Source organism: Trachemys scripta, chromosome 1, assembly GCF_013100865.1.
Source record: "Trachemys scripta elegans isolate TJP31775 chromosome 1, CAS_Tse_1.0, whole genome shotgun sequence".
In the NCBI taxonomy this organism is placed as follows: Eukaryota; Metazoa; Chordata; order Testudines; family Emydidae; genus Trachemys; species Trachemys scripta.
This window is the reverse complement of record NC_048298.1, coordinates 3,342,115-3,363,187: the sequence shown is the minus strand read 5'-3', so window position 1 is coordinate 3,363,187 and position 21,073 is coordinate 3,342,115. Positions and strand designations below refer to the sequence as shown.

The 21,073-nt window shown below is 49.0% G+C and overlaps 2 protein-coding genes across 3 annotated transcripts in view; both read left to right on the top strand.

Annotated features, from left to right (window-relative positions):
- The window catches only part of GOLGB1 (golgin B1), a gene marked incomplete in the record, with an annotated part of 100,375 nt that extends 96,141 nt beyond the window's left edge, over window positions 1-4,234 (top strand). The window contains 1 exon segment of the mRNA XM_034763621.1: window positions 2,248-4,234. Coding sequence (XP_034619512.1) covers window positions 2,248-2,382 — 135 coding nt within the window.
- An 11,389-nt stretch (window positions 4,235-15,623) lies between these two features.
- The window catches only part of HCLS1 (hematopoietic cell-specific Lyn substrate 1), a 52,897-nt gene continuing 47,447 nt past the window's right edge, over window positions 15,624-21,073 (top strand). For both annotated transcript variants that reach the window (XM_034763609.1, XM_034763599.1), the window contains exon 1: window positions 15,624-15,763. The gene's annotated coding sequence lies outside the window, so the exon portion shown is untranslated. The remainder of the gene's footprint in view (window positions 15,764-21,073) is intronic.

Genomic DNA, 21,073 nt, shown 5'->3' with positions numbered 1-21,073 from the left:
ACCTACCACTCCAGCTGCATGGCTCAAGATGTCTCCACACCCTGCATCATTCGGGATTTGCAGCTACACATATGGCTCTTGCAACTGTGACCTTGGGAACTGGTTGGGCTCCTGGAGGCCAAGGCTGCATCAGGGGCTTCTCCCACCTTTCAGGACCTTGTAATATTTGCCCAAAGTTCTAAATAGAAGAAAGCAGCAGCTGATTGTGCAGAGAGGGCTTATGGACTCAGTAAAATGTGCCTCAGTAAAATGGTCCCTAGTCTCATGTACACAGTGCAATAGTTAGACTCCTCCCCGTCACCCACCAAAGGGTGTGCCTTACTCTGTGCCAAGAAGGTCAAAAATCTGAGTATCAGAGTCAAGGGTCACTCAGTGAGAATGACCCAGTGGTTCAGCGTGAGCAAACGCAATGTCATAGAATCGTAGGACTGGAAGTGACCTTGAGATGTCATCTAGTCCAGTCCCCTGCACTCCTGGCAGGACTAAGTTCTATATGTTGCCTGATCATGGCTGCAGTGGTAGTAGCACGTTGCCAGAAATCATATGGGCCTTAGACACTGAACCACACTCAGAAGTGGCTAGGAAGCCAGTTTGTGAGCTGGAGTAATGCACTGCTTATGGCTAGCACCACCCAGCAGGCCAACAGCTATGTTCTGCACTGGCTCTGGCTTCTAGTTGACCCATGTGAGCAATTTCCTGCAGTGTGTGTTCTAGAGATCACTAAAACAGGTCACCGGGGCTTGCACCCGAGATGGTCCCAGTCACCTTGCCGAGCATGTAGGGCCACAATGCCATACAAGAACACAAAAGCATCCCCAAATGGAAATCTCTGGAGACCATCCTGCTATTTTACCAGTCCCCTGTCTTCTCTGGATGGAGTCTCAGCTAGCTCATTCCCATCCAAGCCACCTGTATTTGCTTCCCAGTGTCTGGCTAAGATGCCACTGGAGATGCAGAGCTGTATGCCAGCTGCATGTTGAGTGCTGGCCTTGCAGAAGCCCAAGCTGTCTCAATATGTGTTGAATCCCCGTTGAGAGAGTTCTTGGGCAGAGGAGCCCAGTGGTTCCCTCTGGAGGATCCAGGAGGAAAGGTCAAACCCACTGGAGCAACTGCAGCCCAGTCAGAGTCGGCAGCTGAGTCATCAGAGCTGCCGGCAGTGCTGTGGTGACTGGATGCTGCCTTGTGCTCATGGCTGGGAGAGTATCAGCCAGACTGTATCCCATGGGTGGCCAGCCTGAGCCTGAGAAGGAGCCAGAATTTACCAATGTACATTGCCAAAGAGCCACAGTAATCCATCAGCGGCCACGCCAGCACCTCCTGCCTGCCAGCAGCCCTGCCGATCAGCACCTCCCCCTCCCTCCCTGTGCTCCCTGCCCTCTGCGATCAGCAGTTTCGCAGTGTACAGGAGGCTCTGGGATGGAGGGGGGAGGAGCAAGGGTGCATCAGGGGAGGGGGCAGGAAGGGGTGGGGGCCTTGGGGTAAGGGGTGGAGTGGGGACAGGGCCTGGGGTTGAGCAGTGGAAAGTTGGCACCTGTAGCTCCAGCACCAGAGTCAGCGCCTATGCAAGGAGCTGCGTGTTAACTTCTGAAGAGCCGCATGCGGCTCCGGAGCCACAGGTTGGCCACCCCTGCCTATTCCATGCCGATTCTCAAGCCTCGCCAATGTGAATCAGGGAACCCGAAGTGCCCAGTGAGGCCAATGCTGTCAGAGCACTGATGACTGAGTGCCAATGCTCGTAACAACCCATTCAGCAGAAGCTGGCATCCTGCCCGCCAGCTATGGATGGGTTAATGGTCTTAAGCCAGTTCCCTACTGCCTGGCCAAAGGGGTAGGATGGGGTTCCCAGCACCTCAGGTCTTCAGCAGTGCTATCATCATCATTTATTATCATCATCTGTTGATGCTATTGATCAAGATATAGCCGTGATATATGTTGACTTCAGCAAAGCTTTTGATACGGTGCAGGTGGCTGGGCCCAGCACTTACTGGCACTAACTGTAAAAAGCAACAGAGGGTCCTGTGGCACCTTTAAGACTAAAAGAAGTATTGGGAGTATAAGCTTTCGTGGGCAAGCCAGGCTTGCATCTGAAGAAGTGAGGTTCTTACCCACAAAAGCTTATGCTCCCAATACTTCTTTTAGTCTTAAAGGTGCCACAGGACTCTCTGTTGCTTTTTACAGATTCAGACTAACACGGCTACCCCTCTGATACTTGGCACTAACTAGTTTCTCCTTTACTCTTCCCCTCAGACTCGGAGCAACTCTGGTTTGTGGCGGCAGCTGCGCGCTCTCTTCTGTTCCCGGACCCGCCTACCACTGTTGGTGACTGTGTATTTGTTCATGCTTCACATCCTACTCTTCCTGTGCTTTACAGGCCACCTGTGAGCAGGGCCAACAGTCTCTCCCTGAGCATCAGATCTTTACCCCATTCCTGCGCCAGACAGGTTTTTGGGCCAGCTGTCACCAGTGCCCCGCACCAGCTGCCCACTCACCTAGCTAGCTCTGGGGGCCAACTGAGCCCATCAATCTCCAGTGCTCGCCCCTGAGCTGCTTGCTCTGGCCCAACTGGGTGGCTCCTGCGACTGAAGGTCGGGGTCTGTCTGTTTCCAGAAGACAACCCTTCACACACACACCCACGAAGTATTACCCAGTCATCTTTTCTGAGTCAGGCTCCTCAGGCTGGGAATGAGTGAAGGCAGTGATGTAATCTGCAGCTTCCACCTGCAGAGGGCTCCACTCCAGCTGTTAATCATCTGTGATGGAGGTTGCAGAGAAAATGCTGTCATGTGGCTGCAGCTCCCCAGTACCTTCAGCAGGTTAGCTGGCACCATTGCATCTCGTCATCCTTACACTCAAGCCGGTGTCAATGGCTGTACCAGCCTAGAAAGGGGCATTGTCCACTTGCCCCTCATTAGTCCACAAGTCACTGGCTTTGCGGGAGGTGGCTCACCCTCCCCATCTCCAGTGTTCCTTCCCTTTCACAGATAGCACCATCATATTGCAGAGATTGCACCAGTCCATGAGCAAGGGAAGGAAGCACCTTCTCCCCTCATCCCCCAGCTCTTAAACCTGCCCACTTGGGCCCTTCTAGTGATGATTAAAAACAAGAAAGGGAAGTTGTGGAGTTTTTACGGGATACTATGTAAAACCAATCAGGGTCTGTTTTATAACTTTTTTTCAATGGGGCTAATTTTTGGGTTTCAGCTCAGTAGAGTTCCCTGCAGGAGAAGGGCAGTCACTGCAGCTTGCAGACATGCTGAACCTTCCATCTAAGGGCTTTTGTAAGTATTTGCTACTATGCCCCTGCAGGAGAAGGGCAGTAATTTAATTATTGAAAGGGAATAGGGGACTTGACCTTTTATCTCTAATTTAATCATTGCACTAATTATAAAGCTTGTGCAGCTCTTGCTGAAGACAGGAGGGGAGAAGAGACGTCCTGCTCCTGTACCCTGTTTCCTTTTCAAAAGACTAAACCTGGACAGTTTGTGCTACAGGGTATAGCTCCAAGGGGTCTGAGCTCTCCATGGACTACAAGAACCCCACAGACAAACTCCTCGCTGTTGAGAGGGGAAGATTCCTAAGGCCTCTGCCCCCACCCCCACTTCATGAGACTTCTTTCTGGAGAAGCCTGTGACTGGTGTTGCTGGGGTGGCTGCATGTACCCTATGGCATACACTCTAAGTGCAGTTGGACCTGTTCCCATTAATTGTGTAGATGGCCAAGTTCAGAGCTCTCTACAGAGCCCTGAACATGCTCCATACAGATAATGAGATACTAATGTACCTGGAGATGAGGATTCTGAACACAGCAATGACTGCTCCAGTTGAGAAAGGAGGGTGGAACCCATCAGATAAGCCCTCACTTAGTGCTGCTGTCTACTTTGTAAGGTGTGCCTCTCCCTTCCTGGTTTTAGAATACCCTCGCTACCCCCACCCACAGTTTAATGGAGGAAAGTTAATTCTCCTGGCGCTGTTCTTAGTCCAGGTCTCCAGGGCTGCTGAACTGAGCCTGTGAAGAGACAGGGACTGGTTCCTTTGCTGTCCCTAAAGCAACTGGGCCTCTGGCTAGGTCCAGAACACTGAAGCCATATACCTGTGCTCCCCCATGAGTATTTATAGAGAGCGTGCCCTGCCGGATTCCCCCCTTGATTCTATGAAATCCAGTGACTGAACCTCTCACCTACAGCTTCCTGGGGCACATGCTCCTGTGTACAATAAAGATTATTTTTCAGAGTGAAGCCGAGTGGTGTTTTGGTGTGAGTGTCGCTATAGGAACTGACCTCTGAGGTTCCAGAGCTGCAGGCCATGAGCATGACCTACTGTGGGAGCAACACAAGACAGTAGCCACTCTCATTATGCTTTATCCCTGGTGCAATGGGAATTCCCTCTCTGTTTCCTCATATTGATGAGTGTCCCATGGAGCTTGCACTAGCCTCTTCCTCACCTCCCTCAAATGTACAGATCCTACAGTGGACTGGCTGTGGGGGACAGGAGTTATAATTTTGGGAACAGTTCTGTCTGCTGCCTCTACTGTTTCTTGCTATCTGAGTTTAGGCAGAATTATGCAGCCCCATGGGCATATGTAGTTTCAAGACCTGGTGGATTACATGGTAGCCACCTTGACTCTCCTGATGGTACCAGCGGAAGAGACTTCCCACCCAATATTTGACATACTCGGTGCCACTGCCAAGAGTAAAATATCACTTCCTGTCCTGGATGGGTTGTTGCAACTGGCCAAATCTTTGTGGTCCAATGCCACTTGTGAACCCATCTCCAAGAAGGCTTACGTGCGCTACCAGCTACCCTCTCATACTTTCATGCCCACTCTGTGCCCAACTCACTAGTAGTGGCTGCTGCCAGCAACAGGGCAAGGTCACGCCAATTACACTCCATGCTAAGTGAGGCTAGGTCTACACGGGGGAGGGTTGACTTAAGATACGCAACTTCAGCTACGTGAATAGCGTAGCTGAAGGCGGCGTATCTTAGGTTGATTTACCTGGCCGTGAGGACGTCGGCAAGTCGCCCACTGCCACTCCCCCATCAACTCCGCTTCCACCTCTCACCGTGGTGGTGTTCCGGAGTCGACAGCAGAGCGATCGGGGATCAATTTTATCGCGTCTACACTAGACGCGACAAATCGATCCCTGATAGATCGATCAGTACCTGCCAATCCGGCAGGTAGTGTAGACGTACCCTGATAAAGAGGGTGTGACCTGCAATTAGGGTGACCTGCAAAGAATGGGGCAGGCAATCCCCATAAAGCCAGTGGATATTCTAATATTTAGATTCACCAAGCCAGCATAAAACAGCTTCTTTATTACCTTATTGGATCCTCAGAAGTCCAAACAACACAGTTCCCTTAAAGTGATCCAGCCTCAGGCCTCCATCCAGGTACCTAAGTCAAATATGATGATTTCTGAAAATCTTATTTCATCATATAAAAGAAAAGGTTCTACCAATCCCAAAGGATTGGACACATTATCTCCCAGCAACAGAGGGTCCTGTGGCACCTTTAAGACTAACAGAAGTATTGGAGCATAAGCTTTCATGGGTGAATGCCCACTTCATCAGACGCAAGACCTCCCAGGTTATTGAATATTCCAGATTTTGCCCAAATACATGCTACAGCCAATTCTTATTAACTAAACTAAAATTTATTAAAAAATGAGAGAGAGAGAGAGAGTATGGTTAAAAGATCAATATACATACGGACATGAGTTCAGTTTTTAAGGTTCAGATTCATAGCAGAGCATCTTCGCAAGCAGGCTGGCTAACCTAGTGAGGAGGGCTTTAAACTAGGTTCACTGGGAAGGAGACCAAAGCCCTGAGGTAAGTGGGGAAATGGGATACCGGGAGGAAGCATGAGCAGGAGAGCGCAAGAGGGGAGGACTCCTTGTCTCATACTGCGAAAACGGGACAATGGTCGAGATTAAGATACATTAAGTGCCTATATGCAAATGCAAGAAGCCTGGGAAACAAGCAGGGGGAATTGGAAGTTCTGGCACAGTCAAGGAACTGTGATGTAATTGGAATAACAGAGACCTGGTGGGATAACTCACATGACTGGAGTGCTGTCATGGATGGATATAAACTGTTCAGGAAGGACAGGCAGGGCAGAAAAGGTGGGGGAGTTGCATTATATGTAAGAGAGCACTATGACTGCTCAGCGCTCCAGTATGAAACTGCAGAAAAACCTGAGAGTCTCTGGATTAAGTTTAGAAGTGTAAGCAACAAGGGTGATGTCATGGTGGGAGTCTGCAATAGACCACCAGACCAGGGTGGTGAGGTGGAGGGGGCTTTCTTTCCGCAACTAACAGAAGTTACTAGATCGCAGGCCCTGGTTCTCATGGGAGACGGCAATCACCCTGATATCTGCTGGGAGAGCAACACAGCCGTGCACAGACAATCCAGGAAGTTTTTGGAAAGTGTAGGGGACAATTTCCTGGTGCAAGTGCTGGAGGAACCAACTAGGGGCAGAGCTTTTCTTGACCTGCTGCTCACAAACAGGGAAGAATTAGTAGGGGAAGCAAAAGTGGATTGGAACCTGGGAGGCAGTGACCATGAGATGGTCGAGTTCAGGATCCTGACACAAGGAAGAAAGGAGAGCAGCAGAATACGGACCCTAGATTTCAGAAAAGCAGACTTTGACTCCCTCAGGGAACAGATGGACAGGATCCCCTGGGAGAGTAACATGAAGGGGAAAAGAGTCCAGGAGAGCTGGCTCGATTTTAAAGAATCATTAAGGTTGCAGGAACAAACCATCCCAATGTGTAGAAAGAATAGTAAATATGGCAGGCGACCAGCTTGGCTTAACAGTGAAATCCTTGCTGATCTTAAAACACAAAAAAGAAGCTTACAAGAACTGGAAGATTGGACAAATGACCAGGGAGGAGTATAAAAATATTGCTCAGGCGTGCAGGAGTGAAATCAGGAAGGCCAAATCACACTTGGAGTTCCAGCTAGCAAGAGATGTTAAGAGAAACCAGAAGGGTGTCTTCAGGTATGTTAGCAACAAGAAGAAAGTCAAGGAAAGCGTGGGCCCCTTACTGAATGAGGGAGGCAACCTAGTGACAGAGGATGTGGAAAAAGCTAATGTACTCAATGCTTTTTTGCCTCTGTCTTCACGAACAAGGTCAGCTCCCAGACCGCTGCACTGGGCAGCACAGCATGGGGAGAAGGTCACCAGCCCTTTGTGGAGAAAGAAGTGGTTCGGGACTATTTAGAAAAGCTGGATGAGCACAAATCCATGGGGCAGGATGCGCTGCATCCGAGGGTGCTAACGGAGTTGGTGGATGTGATTGCAGAGCCATTGGCCATTATCTTTGGAAAACTCATGGCGATCAGGGGAGGTCCCGAATGACTGGAAAAAAGCTAATGTAGTGCCCATCTTTAAAAAAGGGAAGACGGATCCAGGGAGCTACAGGCCAGAAAGCCTCACCTCAGTCCCTGGAAAAATCATGGAGCAGGTCCGCAAGGAATCAATTCTGAAGCACTTAGAGGAGAGGAAAATGATCAGGAACAGTCAGCATGGATTCACCAAGGGCAAGTCATGCCTGACTAACCTAATTGCTTTCTATGAGGAGATAACTGGCTCTGTGGATGAGGGGAAAGCAGTGGATGTGTTATTCCTTGACTTTAGCAAAGCTTTTGATACGGTCTCCCACAGTATTCTTGCCGGCAAGTTAAAGTCGTATGGGCTGGATGAATGGACTGTAAGGTGGATAGAAAGCTGGCTAGATCGTTAGGCTCAATGGGGGTAGTGATTAATGGCTCCATGTCTAGTTGGCAACCGGTTTCAAGCAGAGTGCCCCAAGGTTTGGTCCTGGGGCCGGTTTTGTTCAATATCTTCATTAATGATCTGGAGGATGGCGTGGACTGCACTCTCAGCAAGTTTGCAGATGACACTAAACTGGGAGGAGTGGTAGATACGTTGGAGGGTAGGGATAGGATACTGAGGGACCTAGCCAAATTAGAGGATTGGGCCAAAAGAAACCTGATGAGGTTCAACAAGGACAAGTGCAGATACCTGCACTTAGGACGGAAGAATCCCATGCACTGCTACAGACTAGGGACCGAATGGCTAGGCAGCAGTTCTGCAGAAAAGGATCTAGGGGTTACAGTGGACGAGAAGCTGGATATGAGTCAACATTGTGCCCTTGTTGTCAAGAAGGTTAATGGCATTTGGGCTGTATAAGTAGGGGCATTGCCGGCAGATCAAGGGACATGATTGTTTCCCTCTATTCAACATTGGTGAGGCCTCATCTGGAGTACTGTGTCCAGTTTTGGGCCCCATACTACAAGAAGGATGTGGAAAAATTGGAAAGAGTCCTGCGGAGAGCAACAAAAATTATTAGGGGGCTGGAACACATGACTTATGAGGATAGGCTGAGGGAACTGGGATTGTTTAGTCTGCAGAAGAAAAGAATGAGGGGGGATTTGACAGCTGCTTTCAACTACCTGAAAGGGGGTTCCAAAGAGCCTGGATCTAGACTGTTCTCAGTGGTAGCAGATGACAGAACAAGGAGTAACGGTCTCAAGTTGCAGTGGGGGAGGTTTAGGTTGGATATTAGGAAAAACTTTTTCACTAGGAGGGTGGTGAAGCACTGGAATGGGTTACCTAGGGAGGTGGTGGAATCTCCTTCCTTAGAGGTTTTTAAGGTCAGGCTTGACAAAGGCCTGCCTGGGATGATTTAGTTTTTTAAATAAATTAATTTTTTAAAATTAATGGAGATATCCCATCTCCTAGAACTGGAAGGGACCTTGAAAGGTCATCGAGTCCAGCCCCCTGCCTTCACTAGCAGGACCAAGTACTGATTTTGCCCCAGATCCCTATGTGGCCCCCTCAAGGATTGCAAAAAGTTCTTTTAGAAATAGTTCATGGGTTATAGTCCAATGTCCAAATATCATATTCAGGGTGTACCAGCATAACTGGGACCTCAGTCTTGTGACTCAAACTTCCCCTGATGAAGCCTAAGCAGATATGAGATGACAGGATCAGGACCCAAGTATATTTTATACAATTTCATGTCCTCTTTGACAAGTTGGGAGTTCCTCTGGGAACAAAAAGTAATTAGGATGACTTTGAAGGAGGTCCCTCACCGGTACTTACCTATAGAATTAACATAAGGCAATTTGCCTCTTCCTCCACCATTCACAGCACATTTCAAAGAGAGATGAATACCAAGATATCCTGTGTTTACAATTCATTTAAATGCTAGGATATTCTTTTGATCTCTGAACTATCAGAATACAGCATAGACAGGGACTGTTGATTACATTGTCGACCCTACTCATAGATATGTAAATACACAAACATCCCTCCACATGTCTTTTGAGGGTTATTATTTTGCAGGATGTTTAACCCTTTCTGGCCATATGTGTCAGAGTCATTGAGGAGAAAGGTCTTCCATCGTCTTTCAAGAGCCAGTTGGCAAATTTCCAGGCAGTCAGGGCTAGGGCTCTGTGTTTGTCATGGTGGTCACGGATTCCGTGACTTCCTGTGACCTCCATAACTTCTGCAGTGGCCAGTGTGGCCACCCTGGAGTCAGCTGCTCGGGCGGCTCTGGGGCCAGCCACACCAGCCACTACTCTGGCAGCCCCGGGGATTGCCTGAGCAGCAGCTGATGTAGCTGGCCCTGGGGACCACCTGAACAGTGGTCCCGGGGGCAGCCAGAGCTGCCGGAGCTTGTTGGCTCCCAACTGCAGCCGATGCAACCACTGGTCCCTCTGGGGGGCCCCCTCCAAGGCTCCCCCTCTGGCAGCTGCTGGACCGCTGGACCCCTGGACCCTGCCAGCAGTGCCCCCCCCCAAGACTCCCCCCAGCAGCGCCTCCCCCTCTAAGATTCAATCAGGGGTATTTATGGTATAAGTCATGGACAGGTCACAGGCTGTAATTTTTTATTTCTTGCTGTGACCAGTCCATGAGTTTTACTAAAAAGACCCATGATTAAATTGTAGCCTTAGTCATGGCCCATTATCAATACTATCTGTGGGAAAAGATGACGTTTCTCCAAGATTTAGCTGACTATAGGAGAAGATTGCCAAACTCCATCTTAATGGAGGCTCAGAATGTAGCCAAGCATTCCCTTAGGGCTTCTTCAATGCCTCAGACTCGGCTGCCAGGGTGTTGGCTTCAGCTGTGACTGTCAGGAGGCATGGATGGGTTTGATCCTCTTCTCTGGCCATGGACACTAGAAATCATCTGGAGAAGCACCCTTTGAAGGGGATGGTCTTGTCAGTGAAAGGACTGATGATGTATTGGAAAAGCTGAAGGACACAAGATCGACAGCTCATTCTCAAGTTGATTCCAACCACCTGAACAAGACACTCCTCCTGATACCAAAGGCAATACTACCCCCAACTTTCAACACCCTATTTTTCTTCAAGTTAAAGCCCCCAGCAGTTCCAGCAACCTGCAACTTCATAGTCATCACAAAAAGTGGTCTTTCATCAAGGCACCAAACCCAAATAATCTGCTTCCTCATCAGTATTCTCTTCCTGGAACACCAAGCCTCAGTTTGGACAAGGCACCTGAGAGTCTAGAATCAGCCAAAAAACATCCTTTGGGGACAGGCTAGGTCATTGACAACTGGAGGCAGATCACATCAGATCAATGGGTCTTAGTGGAACGGGGCTACACCATTCAATTCAAAATACTCTCCCTCCAAGTCCCCCCACCTGTCCTTCTTCAGGTACTACTCTGAGGTGAATCCTCACACAGAAGTGGAGAAGTTGCTTCTGAGAGGAGCAGTCATATGTTCCTGCTAGCCTGAAGGGTCAGTGGTTTTACTTCCAATACTTTTTGGTGCAAAAGAAGGCTAAGGGTGGGGGTGCAGACCATATTACATTTAAGGGAACTGAACACATACATCTGGAAATTCCAGTTCTGTATGCTAATCCTGGCATCAGTAATCCCCTCAATATTGGTTATGGGCTAGTTTGCAACTTTCGATCTAAAGGATGCTTATTTCCTTATCGCAATTCCTTGACAACATCAAACTTACTGCCGTTTCATGGGGGCTGGGCACCATTTCCAGTACAAGGTGCTTCCATTTGGCCTTTCCATGGCACCCAGAGTGTTTTACAAAGTGCCTCTCTTTGTAGTGGCATATCTGAGGAAGTAGGGTATTTTCATTTACTCTTATTTGGATGATTGGCTACTTAAGGCAGATGGGTGCGAGACCCTGTTAAGCCACATAGCTTCCATGAAGTATATAGCTTGTTCTGGAACAATAGGTATGGGGGGAAAAGGAAGCAGCATTGTGCTGTACGTCAAGGATGTAAACACTTCCACCAAGGTCCAAGAGGAAGTGAGTGGCAGGCCTACTGAGAGTATCTGGTTGAGGATAAAAGGAAAAAGAATAGTAGTGGTGTTACGGTCGGGATCTATTATAGACCGCCAAATCAAGAAGTGGAAGTGGATGAGGCATTCTACAAGCAGGTAACAAGATTAGCTAACACACATGAGCTAGTATTAATGGGGGGTTTTAACACAGCAAAACATAATATGTCCTGCAAGTTCTTAGCATGTGTAGTGGACAACTTTCTGATTCAGAAAGGAATCAACTTTGAGGAAACAACTAGGGATCATCCATTTTGGATCTGGTTTTGCCCAACATGGATGAATTAGTTGCGAACCTGAAGGTGGGCAGGAGCTTGGGAGGAAGTGATCATGGTCTGATAGAATTCAAGATCCTAAGGAAAAGAGGACATGAGAACAGTAAAACAAAGACACTGGACTTCAGAAAGGCAGATTTCAACAACTCATAGAAATAATAGGCAAGGTCCCAAGGAGAGGCCAATTGGGAAGAAAAGATGTCAAAGGGGGCTGACAGTTCCTAAAAGATCAAGGAGTCTGGTGGCACCTTAAAGACTAACAGATTTATTTGGGCATAAGCTTTCGTGAGTAAAAACCTCACTTCTTCGGAAAAGATATAATGCTAGAGGCTCAACATCAAGTTCTTCTTTTGAGTGCTTGCTCATGTGTATTCCACAGTAGTGTGCGTGCTCGCCATGTGCACTGGTGCCAGAAGGTTTTCCCTTAGCATTCTGCCATCGGATCGGAGTTCCAGGCACCATTCCACGCCGAGCAGAGAGTATCAACGGGACAGGCATAGGCGCTGTAGGCACTCCCCTTCTCGCCGGAGCTACCGTAGCCACTCCCGACACGAGCGCTGTCGCCGTTCGCACTCCAGCTCTCTCTCCTCGAGGCACCGCGCCCACGACTCCCAGCGGGGGTTGCTATCTCCGCGCTGTCGTGGATCTCGGTATTGTAGCGTCTCGAAGTAGTAGCTCGAGACAGCACCGTTCCTCGACGTCAGAGTCCTGATCCCATGGTAGACGTCGTTCTCGGCATCATCGATCATACTGCTCCCATGGTACTGATAGGTCGTTGCTAACCCCGACCTCCACCCACACGAGGCCCCCTACGTCTCAGCCCGGCCAAACTGACCAGCTGGTACCGCCGATGCTGCAGCATAGTCAATGGCAGGGGCCCCCATGGCAGGGCCAGTGGTGCCAGTGGACCCCCTGGCCTCCTGCGCATGCCCAGCCAGGGACTCATTCAGTAGCAGGGGCTTCAGAGGCTCCCTCCACCTCATTATCCAGGCCTCCAAGGGATAGATCGGCAGGTCGCAGATCCTCGGCACTGCACGCTAAGTCCGACCAAGGGGTAGATCCCGCAGTGCTGACGAACGTGCAGAGCTCCGTACCAGCCTCCTCCCCCAGGCTGGATGACAAGGTTGCGGCCCCACCCCCCTCTGCACCGCAGGAGAGACCCTCAGACTTGCTCTTCAATGTCCTCTCGCCTTCGGCACCAGGCAGAGTGGCCCTGCCGCTGCATGAAGGGGTGGCTAACGTTTCCAATGCCCTCTGGCAAACACCGGCCTTCCTTGCACCAATATCGAAGAAGGCAGAGTGCAAATATTTTGTGCCCACGAAAGGGCACAAGTATCTCTATACCCACCCGGCCCCCAACTCCCTAGTGGTGGAGTCTGTAAATCATGGGTGTGGGTCCTGCTTGACCCTGTCTCTCCCTAAGAATAAGGACTCTAGAAGGCTGGACTCGTTTGGTAGAAAACTTTATTCGTCGTCCAGTTTCCAGCTCCAGGTGGCCAACTACCAAGCCCTCCTCAGCCATTACGAGTTTAACTTGTGGGGGTCACTGCCTAAATTCGAACCCTCCCTTCCGGAAAGCGAAAGGAAGGAATTTAAGGCACTCATCGAGGAGGGCGCCGCTGCTGCAAAGGCAGCTCTGCAGGTGGCGGCAGATGCAGCTGACGCGGCTGCTCGGTCCATGGCCTCGGCGGTGTCCATGCGCAGAGCATCGTGGCTACTGCTGTCCGGGCTCTCCACGGAAGCACAGTCTGTGATGCAGGATCTTCTCTTTGATGGCAAGGACCTGTTCACGGAACAAACAGATGTGAAACTTCATGGCACGAAGGACTCACGTACGACCCTTCAAACCCTCGGGCTTTACGTCCCTCCCAAGGAAAGGCCTAAGCCACAGGCTCCTGCCCTGGCTCCCCAGCCAAAATATGAGCCTGCCTACAAGAGGTCCAAGACCTCAAAGGCGGCGACCTCAAAGGCAGTCTCGCTCTGCCCTACAACCTGGGCCCTCGAGGGGCAAGCAGCAGGGCAAGAGTCGCTTTTGACTGGTTGCAGGAGGGTACCCGGGTGTCCCCTGAGAGGACCCTCCTACCAATAAAGTTTTCCTTCAGCAACTGCTTGTGTGCGTTCCTTGCGGAACGGTCCTGAATAACATCAGACCGTTGGTCCTCAACAGCATTTCCCAGGGCTACAATTTGTCTCACCCCCGCCTCCCTCCCCTGGACGGCAGGGGAGACCTGTCACATTTATCACTGCTAGAGCAGGAAGTGGGTCAGCTCCTCAGCTTCGGAGCTGTGGAGAGTTCCAAGGGAGTTCTGGGGAAAAGGGTTTTACTCCCGTTACTTCCTTATCCTGAAGGCGAAAGGGGGGCTCAGGCCTATCCTGGATTTACGAGACCTCAATCGGTTCATGGCTAAATGCCGGTTCCGCATGGTCTCTCTGGCATGTATCATACCCGCTCTAGACCCTGGCGATTGGTATGCAGCCCTGGACCTTCAGGACGCATACTTCCATATCCATATATTCGAGGGGCATAGACGATTCCTTCGTTTCCTGGTGGGACAGGACCACTACCAGTTTACAGTCCTCCCATTTGGCCTGTCCACCACGCCCAGGGTGTTCACAAAGTGCATGGCGGTAGTGGCGGCCTACCTCAGAATGCGATCTCAGATGCCTTCCTCCTGTCATGGTCGGGTCAGCTCCTCTACGCCTTTCCTCGTTCCCTCTCATCGGCAAAGTCCTAGAGGAAAGTGAAAATGGACAAGGCACGTGTCCTCCTGATTGCCCCAGCTTGGCCCCGGCAACATTGGTACGGTACCCTCCTGGGCTTGCTGGTGGCCCCTCCACGGCCGTTGCCGCTCCGCCTAGACCTACTCTCCCAGGACCAGGGCTGCCACCTCCACCCCAACCTGGACACCCTCCATTTGACAGCATGGCTGCTCAATGGCTAGATGCAGAGGAGAGAAGGTGTTTGGAGGGGGTCAGGCATGTCCTCCTAGAAAGTAGGAAGCCATCTACGCGCCGAGTCTACCTGGTGAAGTGGTCCAGGTTCTCCAGGTGGGCGGGCGAGCGGGGTACTTCCCCAATGTCTGCCCCGCTTCAACTTATCCTTGAGTATCTCCTTCACCTTAGAACTCAGGGCCTGGCACCTTCCTCTATCAGGGTGCACCTGGCAGCTATATCGGCGTTCCATCTGCCAGTCCAGGGCTGCTCGGTTTTCTCCCATACCATGACTGGGTGTTTCCTCAAAGGGCTAGACCGATCTTTTCCGTACGCTAGACCCCCCTGTTCCTCAGTGGGATCTAAATTTGGTATTATCCCACCTCACGGGGCCCCTGTTCAAGCCCCTAGCCATATGCTCATGGTCTCACCTTTCATGGAAAGTAGCCTTCCTCGTGGCTATCACGTCAGCCCGGTAGGTTTCGGAGCTCAGGGCCCTGACCTGCGACACCCCGCCACGCGGTCTTTCACAAGGACAAGGTGCAGCTCCGCCCACACCCTGCATTCTTCCCTAAGGTGGTCTCTGCTTTTCACGTGGGCCAGGACATCTTCCTGCCTGTCCTCTGCCCCAAACCTCATGCCTCTAGCGAGCAACGCTGCCTCCATACACTCGATGTGCGCAGGGCACTGGCTTTTTATCTGTATCGGACTAAGCCGTTCTACATTTCTACAGTGCCACAGAAGTATGTCAGGTTTCAGAATAGCAGCCATGTTAGTCTGTATCCGCAAAAAGAACAGGAATACTTGTGGCATCTTAGAGACTAACACACATTTATTTGATTCGTGGACTACATGTATTTGATGAAGTGGGCTGGAGCCCACGAAAGCTTATGCTCAAATAAATGCTATTACTGACTAACTTAAATGTGCCCCATCAACTCCTATTGGCTTAGGCAGATACCATCCCAGTCCCTGACAGTCCCTGAGAGAAAAGATAGGGCTGATTCTGTGTCTCCCTGACACTTTTAGTACCATGTTTTCTTCCTGGACTTTGTCTGCGCGACACTGACTTATTTCACTCAGAAGCCGCGCAGAGCTGCAGGAAGTGAACTTAGCTGAAGTTAAAACAGGAACTGTCACAGTGCACTGCAGTCTCATAGCAGCAGCCAGCAAACAGGTAGTTGGGCAGAAAGGAGCAAGTGTGTCGCATCTCCGCCAAGGTAAGTACCAGCGTAGAAGTGCATTTATCGAAGGAAAGTTACCAAAAAATGTTGAGGCTCCATGGCCTTCAGGGATGGGAGTGGGAAATTCTTCCCTGATCAGGCCAAATGCTACTCTGCAGCTCTTGGCAGTTACTTCTCAAATGCAGGCTTTGCTCTCTGGGAGCTGTTGTAATTTTTCAGGGTCCAAATGACAGATGCCCCATCTAAATCAGGCTAGCCGAGTCTCAGAATTGCACGCAAGCCGGTGTTTATACTTGTGGTTGGTCTAGGCCAGGGGTAGGCAACCTATGGCACGTGTGCCGAAGGTGGCACGCAAGCTGATTTTCAGTGGCACTCACGCTGCCCGGGTCCTGGCCCTGGTCCAGGGGGCTCTGCATTTTAATTTAATTTTAAATGAAGCTTCTTAAATATTTTAAAAACCTTATTTACTTTACATACAACAAAAGTTTAGTTATATATTATAGACTTATAGAAAGAGACCTTCTAAAAATGTTAAAATGTATTACTGGCGTGCGAAACCTTAAAGTAGAGTGAATAAATGAAGACTCTGCACAGCACTTCTGAAAAGTTGCCGACCCCTGGGCTAGGCTATAGATAATTAAAAATGGGACAAATTAAACTCACTGTGGTGTTGCCCAGTCTCAGTGTAGGGCTATCCTAATCCTGTATGGTAGTACAGGCCATGGTTTGTAAAGAGACCCACCCTAGAATGGTGTGTCTGGGCAGGTCAGTATAATGGTGGTCAAACTGTTATAACTGGTTAAAAAAAATGGCCTGCTAAGCCAGTGGCTCTCAACCTTTCCAGATGACTGTACCCCTTTCAGGAGTCTGATTTGTCTTGCGTACCCCTGGTTGAGAGCCACTGTGCTAAGCTGAGGTCTTGGCTAGGCTGCAGAAACAGTCATGCCAAGGAGACCTGTGTTAGCGTAGTCATTAGTGCTTTAGAATCCAAATGTAAGCAGTCTTTTGCAGGCCATACAGAGACATTGTCAGTCTCTGATCTCTCGCTCCTCAGACTCCTGTCTCTGATTATCCCAAGAGCCTCATGTGACAGCTACAAGCTCAGAGCAACACACCAGGCTGGACTCTGGTTTATTCATTTGTACATTCACCCTCCCACTCCCACCCAACTCCTATTTTTAATTTAAATTCTTTGCCTGTCAGAGGTTGCCAGTTGGGGGTTAGTGGCCTCTGTCTGACTTTTCAGACACCTGGTTCCACACCTGGAGGTGAGGAAGAGGAGCCAGTAGGCATGCCCTAAGTAAGGAGATGGCTCAGAGCAGCAGCATGAGTTCCCAGTCCTCGGATCTCAGCCCTGGAGAGCAGTCAGCTCTGGCTGAGGGGGAGAAAAGATTGTGCAGGCTCAGGAAATAATAAGGGGGGGAGGCATCTGCTTGGGACGATCAATCTGTGTCAGAGAGTGGCACAAGATGTGGACAAGGTGAGTGAGCTGGCACCGCCCCTGACAGTCCTACTGGAGCCACAGGAAACCAGCCTTTCGTTCTCTATTGCTTGGTTTTATATAAATGCTGATTCTTTTTTCAAGCAGCAGCAAGAAATGTGGGGAAGGAGTTCTGAGGTGAGACGCTAGCTCTTAGTGGCTGATCTTAGGCATCTGGGACCATGTTGTGGGGAGGTTTAGTGGTCTGAACAATTTTGTCTCTAAATAAGGAATGTGTCTCCTTTAAATATAAGTGCAGAATTTTTTAAGTTTTACACTGAAATAGCATTCAACTTCCTCTTCCCCACTTCCTGGGCCCAGCACGTCCTCCAAGCTGGGTTTCCTGTCTTGTCAGCACATACAAACTGTACAGCCACAGACCTCCCCATGCACAGGTTATAAAGCCTGTCTCAGGGTTGGGGTGCGTAGCCCCTGACTGCAATCACTAGTTACATCTTTCTTTTGGAAACTCAAACACAAATAAAACGTATTTTGGTAAAAACGAAAATAGCCACCAACGAATACAGGCAATTGGCAAAAGGCACAAATAGAGAAGCCATGTTAGATGACCTGAACTCCCTGACAGATGAGACAATTATTCTACCTTTTATTGGAACTATGTTGATAAAGACCATCTTCAAACCTTAATGGCTTCTGATCACTTGGCCATTTCTTATTCTTAGAACAGTGCCTTCTGCTGTGGTCTGCTCAGCTGCTGAGGTGTAGCTGCCTCTTGAAGCCTGCGTTTGCTGCTACTCCTCTTAATTGTCCATGACTCAGTGGGCATATGCTACTTCTGTCAGTGTGGGAGCACTGTGTATAGCAGGGATGTCAAACTCATTTTGTGGTGATGGCTAAATTACCCTTTCAGTTAGGGTCCATGGGAAAGTGTGGAATGGGCCTCTTTAGCTAATACAGTTAACTGAGTATGCACTGAAGCTCTACCACAGGGGTGGCCAACCTGTGGCTCCGGAGCCACATACAGCTCTTCAGGAGTTAATATGCGGCTCCTTCTATAGGCACCGACTCCGGGGCTGGAGCTACAGGCGCCAACTTTCCAGTGTGCCAGGGGGTGCTCACTGCTCAACCCCTGGCTCTGCCACAGGCCCTGACCCCACTCCACCCCTTCCCGCCCCCTACCCTGAGCCTGCCGTGCCCTCGCTCCTCCCCCTCCCTCCCCTGAGCCTCCTGCATGCCACGAAACAGCTGATCGGGAGGTGCAGGGAAGGAGGGGCAGGTGCTGATTGGCGGGGCTGCCGGTGGGCAGGAGGCGCTGGGAGTGGGGAGCAGGGGGTTGCGGACGTATTACTGTGGCTCTTTGGCAATGTACATTGGTAAATTCTGGCTCCTTCTCAGGCTCAGGTTGGCCACCCCTGCTCTACCATGAGGGTGAGCTGGGGGACAGCCTGGGCATTGTTTCCTCATCCCGTCACATGACAAAGGGGAGTGTCACAGGGGGCAAGACCCACCAGCCAGACATCTGGGAAAGAATTCTCTTTAGTAACAGAGTGTCCCATCTCTGGCTGGTTGAAGATATTTGCTAATAGCAGTCACAGCTGGGCCATATGCCATGGAGACAACCCATCGTACCATCCCCTCCATAAATTTATCAAAGTTCAGTCTTGAAACAAATTAGATTTTTTGCCCCCACTGCTCCCCTTTGAAGGCTGTTCCAGAACTTACTCCTCTGATGGTTAGAAACCTTCATCTAATCTCAAACTTAAACTTGTTGACAATTTATATCCATTTGTTCTGGTGCCAACATTGGCTCTTAACTTAAATAACTATTCCTCCTCGCTGGTGTTTATCCCTCTGATGTATTTATAGAGAGCAATCATATTTCCCCTCACCCTTTGTTTTGTTAGGCTAAACAAGCCAAACTCCTTAAGTTTCCTTTCATAAAGTAGGTTCTCCATTCCTCTAATCATCCTAGTAGCCCTTCTGTGCACCTGTTCCAATTTTATTCATGTTTGTTTATTAATGTTCATCTTTCTTAAACATGGGTTGGTCCTGCTTTGAGCAGGAGGTTGGACTAGATGACCTCCTGAGGTCCCTTCCAATCCTAATCTTCTATGATTCTATGGGAGACCAGAACTGCACACAGTATTCCCGATGATGTCTCACCACTGTCTTGTAAATGGTAATAACACTTCCCTAGCTCTACTGGAAATACCTCATCCGATGCATCCTAGGACTGAATTAACCTCTCTCATGACTAGCTATGTGCCACATTGGTGGCACATAGCCATTCTGTTGACCAATACACCCAGGTCTTTCTCCTCCTCTGTCATTTCCAACTGATAAGACCTGAGCTTATAGCAAAAATTCTTGTCAGTCCCTCAGTAAATGACTTTCAACTATGAAATTTCACCCCATTTTTACTACTCCAGATTTCAAGGTTGTTCAGATCTTTTTGTATGATATTGCAGTGGTCATCCATATTGGCAATACCTCCTAATTTTGTGTCATCTGCAAATTTTATTAGCACACATTTTATTAGTGTTTATTAGACACCATCCCTGCCCATCCTGGCTAATAGCCATTGATGGACCCATCCCCCATGAATTTATCTAATTAGTTTTTGATATAAGACTGTTATAGTCTTGGCCTTCACAATATCCTCTGGCAAAGAATTCCACAGGTTAACTGTGCGTTGGGTGAAGAAATACTTTCTTTTGTTTGTTTCAAACCTGCTGCCTATTAATTTCATTTGGTGACCCCTAATTCTTGTGTTATGAGAAGGAGTAAATAACACTTCCTTATTTACTTTCTCCACACCAGTCATGATTATATAGACCTCAATCATATCCCCCTCAGTCGTCTCTTTTCCAAGCTGAACAGCCCCAGTCTTATTAATCTCTCCTCATACGGAAGCTGTTCCATACCCCTAATCATTTTTGTTGCCCTTTTCTGAACCTTTTCCAAGTCCAATATATCTTTTTTTGAGATGGGGCAACCACATCTGCACGCAGTATTCAAGATGTGGGCATACCATGGATTTATATAGAGGCAACATGATATTTTCTGCCTTATTATTTATCCCTTTCTTAATGATTCCCAACATTCTGTTCACTTTTTTGACTGCCGCTATACACTGAGTGGATATTTTCAGAGAACTATCCACAATGACTCCAAGATCTCGTTCTTGAGTAGTAACAGCTATTTTATACCCCATCATTTTATATGTATAGTTGTGATTATGTTTTCCAATATGCATTACTTTGCATTTATCAACATTAAATTTCATCTGCCACTTTGTTGCCCAGTCACCCAGTTTTGTGAGGTCTCTATCTATATCAAATTAGATTTTGGGGATGTGTAGCAGACCCCAAACACTGTCCCAGTTTCTTCCCCAAAGTGATTTTGACCTAAACAAATTCCCTGGTATCCATTCCATCACTTCTAATTTCTTTATAGCCTGTCTCATCATTAATATACAAAGCTACTTCACCACTTTTTCACGTTTATTTTTAGCTTTCCTGAACAGCACATTCCCTTCAATAGCTGTGCTCCCGTGATGACGACTGTTCCACCACGTTTCTGTTATCCCTATATATCTGGTTTCATTTCCTGCACCAGTAGTTCTAGTTTCTCCCTTTTGTTACCCAGGCTCCTTGCACTGGTGTACAGGCATCTTAGTTGTTTCTGCTTGGCCTTACCTAGATTCCTCATCAGATTAGGTACAGCCATTTTACTGCCAGTATGACCTTCCTGACTGTTACTGTCAGTGGCATTGCCTCTATCTTTCCTCTGGTTGTCCATTCTCCTCCCCTCTGTTCCTTTCTCTGTTGCTGTATCCTCTTTACTTGATTTTCCTCCTGCTCAATATTAAAATCAGGCATGGAGATTATATGAGCATCTCCTCC